A 5191-nucleotide genomic window follows, 5' to 3' on the forward strand; every position below is an offset into this window, starting at 1 on the left:
TTGTCTGAGTTATGCTTGGTGATACCTAATCTAAATGATTTTGATGATTGTAGTAATGAATTTTGAGTTAGGGTTTTGAATGGTTCATTTGTAATTCTTGTTGTTTGGATGGTATATGGTGTATGTAGGCTTGTATAGGAGGTAGTAGTAGTGGTTTTAAGCTAGAAATGTGAAGTTGCACCTTAAATTCATTGAATTCCAGATTTGAAGCTCTTCATTGCCCTGTTCTGACCGGTTCTATTTGGCCATGATGGAGGCCAAATTAGGCTTAGCACAAAACATGAAAGTTGTAGGGAATGATGTTTTATATCTTCCTATAAAATTTCAGCTAAATATGAGTACTGTAGCATGTGAAAAGATGAAAATACCCCTGACTGCCATGGGTAGAGTTCTGTGGACAGTTTTGACATTTCATCATTCTGACCGGGGTTTTTCACCTTGATCCGTGTTTAATTAGCATTTGGCCAAAGCAGGAAAGTTGTAGTGCTATGTTGTAGTGCTTTTTTGGTTTCAATCCAAGACCATTTCGATACCTAAATGATGGACCAAAGTCGTTTTTCAAATCTGGAAAATGTTCAATCTGTCCTTATTTTTAGCTAACTTTGGACTGCTATATCTTGATGCTCGAAACTCTGATTTTAGTTATGCTTGTTGTGTTTTAAACTTTGATTCGAATTCTAATTGAGAAACAAATTTCAGAGGTTAGTTCATTTTTTGTGAATTTTACCAAATTTCCAAAGTTTACCGAAAACTAAGGCTGAAACTGTCTTGGGAGTCCAAGTTAGCCCATTTAGGCCAAAATTTGAGTGTCTTCCATTTTGAATCTTAGAAAAGTGTCTTCTAGGAACTCTTAGTACTTTGAAAGTAATTTTGAATGGTACCAAGTTTTCGAATTTTGGATCTACGAAGTGCAAGATATGATTTTTCAAAAATTGTTCCTTAAAACTGAAATTTTCGAACTTGACAGGGATTGGGTTATTAGAAAATCTCCATTAACCGTCGATATTAAATAACCGTTTTAGACTTGATTTCGTGAGGGAAAAATAGTTTTACCTTGCATGATTAAACCCCACTTTTGAGCCTCGATTTACGTGTAATTTAGGCTCTTTTCACGATATTTTCTTAAGTATTGTACAAGGGTACAATCTTCTCCGATAGTTAGGGATTTTTAAGTGGTAGTATGTAATCACTGATTATTTTTGCTCAGGAACTCAAGGGGACCATCAAGAGGACCTCACAACGGACGCTTAGATATTTGATTGTATATCACTCTCTTATTTTGACTAGCTGAGTCTCAAGTGCATGTTAAATGCTTATGTGATTGAAATATTAATTGTACAAGTGTTATACATGATACGTAAACTTGCCAAGGTGAGAGTGTACTTTATCGCCCTCGTCCTCTCTCTCTTTTAACTACGTGGTACTTATTACATGAATACATATGATTGGTAATTGTACATGGATATGTTTAACTTGTCAGCTCGGAACGGATGCATGTACCACACCGATTCGAGTGGGAGGTGTCTCTTATACCGTCTCGGTGCTATAATTGGTTCACTGAGCGATAGTAAGTACCACACCAATTTGGGTGGGAGGTACCTCTCATGTCGTCTCAGAACCACAAACCATTCTAAATCGATTGGAGCGATGTCTCATCGACCACTGAGCGATAGTAAGTACCACACCAATTTGGTGGGAGGTACCTCTCATGTCAACTCAGAAACATAAACAAAGTATAAATTGATTGGAGCGATGTCCCATCGACTACTGAGCGATAGTAAGTACCACACCAATTTGGGTGGGAGGTACATCTCATGTCGACTCATAACCATAAACAAAGTATAAGTCGATTGGAGCAATGTCTCATCGACCACTGAGCAATAGTACGTACCACTCCAATTCGGGTGGGAGGTACCTCTCATGTTGATTCAGGACCATAAACATATAATCAATTCCTTAGGCGATAGCATGTACCACACCAATTCGGGTGGGAGGTACCTCTCATGCCGACTTAGGATCATAAATGGAATAAGTAAAGTTCTACGGACTTAATTATCCACTCAGGTGATGGAGTGTCATCACGAGGAGATACTAGATTGAACTTTGGCAAAGCAAGTGGAAATGACCTGTTTTGTGAATATTCACAAATTACTTAAATGTTATAGCTTTATTTCTCGTACAAGTTTTATTGCTACTTAAATTACGTGCTTGCATGATTTTGTTGACCTCACTAAGCGTCAACTCATCCCATTAGTTTTGTTTTCCTTAACAGGAGCTGAAATGGAAGGAATTATGGAAAGGTCGACTTGATGGCCCTTTTGATTAGAATTTTAATGTAATTGACTAGATGACTTTTGGGAGACTGTATTTTGGGGAAAGTGATGTACTTTTGAGAACTTGAGTTGTAACACTTGAAAGTTTGTTTAAGGAAGTGACTTTTCTTACTTCGAATGGCATTTCTTAGTTGATTATCTTAAGTTTGAATTGAAATTGTATCGAGTCTTGGCGAGAGCTTGGCAAGCGTTCTGCGGATATCCTTGGGTTCGTCCTTGGGAGAAGTGGGAGCTTCACATTTGGAAGCACTCACCACAGATGTAGTGCTTTTACAGATCACGTTCAGGTAGTACTCCTGGTTTGGAGTCCAAATTGCGATAAAACATCATTTAAGAGTTTTGAAAATCGACCAAGGTTCGAAACTTAAATGTTTCGTTTAACGAGAATCAAGTAATTGAAACTTACTTGGAGAATATTTGTAAACTCATGCTTGCTCTTAAAACTTTGAAACTTTGAAGCAATTAAACCTTGAAATTTCCATTTGAGTCGAAGTGACAAGGAAACGTATTTCTATTAGTCGTTACTTTCATGTTTCCAAGGATACAAGTTTCGGCCGAATTCTAACTTATATACCTCTACAAAAGAGGACTCGAATAACCTAGACAATTCGAGTTAGATTCGTCCTCAAATCCTTACTCAAGTCGTGAGTATATCTTCCTAGCTTTCGAGTGAAAATTTGGGCAACACGCCCTTTGTTTTTTTTTGACAAACGATAATCTCATATATATATATATATATATATATATATCAACACTTGAAATTACAAGAGTTAATTACAAAAAGGGGTAACTACCCCTATATCCTTTCTAACTAGCCTTGAAAGCCAAGTTGGGAAAGAACCTTCCCATTCAAAGCTTCTAGTTGCCTTTGCTGCAAATTGAGCTAATTCATGGCTGCATTGATTCACCGTTCTAGGTACAAAAGTGAAGATGCAGCTTTCAAAATTTTTCTTCTGAATGTCAATGTCTTCCAGGATTGTTTGAAGACTACATTCCTGGACATTGTCCGTGTTGATGAGGCTCACTACATGCTTGCAGTCAAATTGGACTTCTATATTTGTCCATCCTGTAAACTGAGCCATTTCGAGCGCCCCTCTGATTGCTAGAGCTTCTTCAGTGGCTGCAATTCCGTTCCTCCTCGCAGTGATTCCTTTCGCTCTCACTAATTCTCCGCGCCAGTTCCTTGCAATGATCCCAGGACCTGATCTGACCATTTTAGTCGAGATAGCAGCGTCCGTATTGATCCTTATTGTTCCTTCCTTAGGAGGTTCCCAATGCTGCTGGACTGGTGTTGCCTTTTCTGGTGCAGAATTTGTGCCTATGTCTGACTCCTTTGCTGCCTCATACTTGATCCATTCCTGTTGTGCCTTGTCTACAATTACTTTTGCATCGGCTATCTCACACTCAAAAGTAAACTTGTTCCTTGCTTTCTAGATTTGCCATAAGATGTTTGTTGTAAGCTGGATTCTGCCCATACCTTGAGTCTCTTTTACTGCTTGCAACACAGCTTCCCACCATCTCCACAAGTTGCCTTGAAGTTTAGCCAGCCCTTCCCACCGTACAGGTGCAATCTTCCATATTACTTGCGCTGTTGGGCAGTTGAAGAAGATATGTTCAATGGTTGACAAATCTTGTTCCCTATTCCAAATCTTTTATAGAGAGCTTCATTAGTAGCCAGTCCATTTTGTAGACATCTCCATAAAAAATGTTTCAATTTCAGCTTAATGTTTAGGCTCCACAATGTTTTCCAAACTGTATGCTTTCTTATCTCCCAACTGGTTTTCAGATCAGGTGCTAGCCTTTGATTCGTTTTTTCCTTTTCCTCCTTAGCAATCACATATCCGGTCTTCATAGTGTAGATTCCAGACTTGCTGAAGTTCCAGAACAATCTATCTTTCCTGTCATACAAACTATGTGGAATATTAGTAATATGGTTCACGACATCTACGTGAAACCAATGCTGCAAAAGATCAATGTTCCACTTCCCTCCCTCTATAAGCTCATTAACAAACTCAAGTTGACATCCTACTGGTTTAGCTGTGTGAACTCTTCCATCCACCAACCCAGGTATCCATCTATCATGCCAAATCCTCACTGACCTCCCATCTCCCACCCTCTTCCATAACCCCTTTTGAAGCAATTCCCCCTCTTGTGCATGCTTTTCCAGCGCCATGAATCATTGTTAGGGGGTTGCTATCCTAACCAATTCTCTTCCTTCATATACCTGGCCTTCAAGACTTTGCTTACTAACAAATTTGGATTGATCACAATTCTCCAAATTTGTTTCGCAAGCATAGCCAAATTGGAGGCTTCCAGGTCTCTAAAACCCATACCCCCTTTCCCTTTCACCTCAGAAAGCTTACTCCATCTAACCCAATGCACCATTTTTTCCTATTCCCCACCACCCTACCAGTACCTCGCAATCTTAGCACTAACAGCCTTACATAGACCCTTGGGTAATTTAAAGCAGGACATGATATACGTTTGCATGGCCATGATGACTGCTTTGATCAACACTTCCTTACCCCCTTGACTAAGCAATTTTTGTTTCCAACCTTGGAGTTTACTGTTAATGTTGTTCATCAGAAATCCAAATACCTGGTTTTTATCTCTCCCAATCGTCATCGAAAGTCCTAGATATTTGCCACTATGCGCCTCCTTCATATTGTCAAACACCTTACTAATTTCCCCTCTAACTCTCTTGGGAGAATTCCTACTGAAAAACATAGCAAATTTATCAAAATTTACTTCCTGTCCAGATGCTTGTCCATAAATCTTGAGTACCTCCTTGAGCTTTTGAGCTTCTTTTTTACTTGCTTTACAACACAGTAGGGAGTCATCTGCAAAAAATAAATGAG

General features: G+C 39.0%; 1 protein-coding gene across 1 annotated transcript; it reads right to left on the bottom strand.

Annotated features, from left to right (window-relative positions):
• Positions 1-3103: 3103 nt before the first annotated feature.
• LOC140014151 (uncharacterized) lies at positions 3104-4506 on the bottom strand. Its single transcript, XM_072064561.1, has 3 exons — positions 4110-4506; positions 3811-3921; positions 3104-3726 (listed from the first exon to the last, which is right to left on the bottom strand). Exons 1-3 carry the CDS (start codon positions 4504-4506, stop codon positions 3104-3106), a joined length of 1131 nt encoding a protein of 376 aa, XP_071920662.1.
• Between the last annotated feature and the right edge of the window lie 685 nt (positions 4507-5191).

Source organism: Coffea arabica, chromosome 9c (assembly GCF_036785885.1).
Source record: "Coffea arabica cultivar ET-39 chromosome 9c, Coffea Arabica ET-39 HiFi, whole genome shotgun sequence".
NCBI lineage: Eukaryota > Viridiplantae > Streptophyta > Magnoliopsida > Gentianales > Rubiaceae > Coffea > Coffea arabica.

Bases quoted from the DNA above. Each gene is read 5' to 3' on its own strand.
- LOC140014151 (XM_072064561.1), bottom strand. From the start codon at position 4,506: ATGGCGCTGGAAAAGCATGCACAAGAGGGGGAATTGCTTCAAAAGGGG. The intron at 3,922-4,109 runs GTTGGGAGATAA...ACTGCCCAACAG, and splicing joins AGCACCTGATCTGAAAACCA to CGCAAGTAATATGGAAGATT. The intron at 3,727-3,810 runs GTATGGGCAGAA...AGTGTGAGATAG, and splicing joins AGCAGTAAAAGAGACTCAAG to CCGATGCAAAAGTAATTGTA.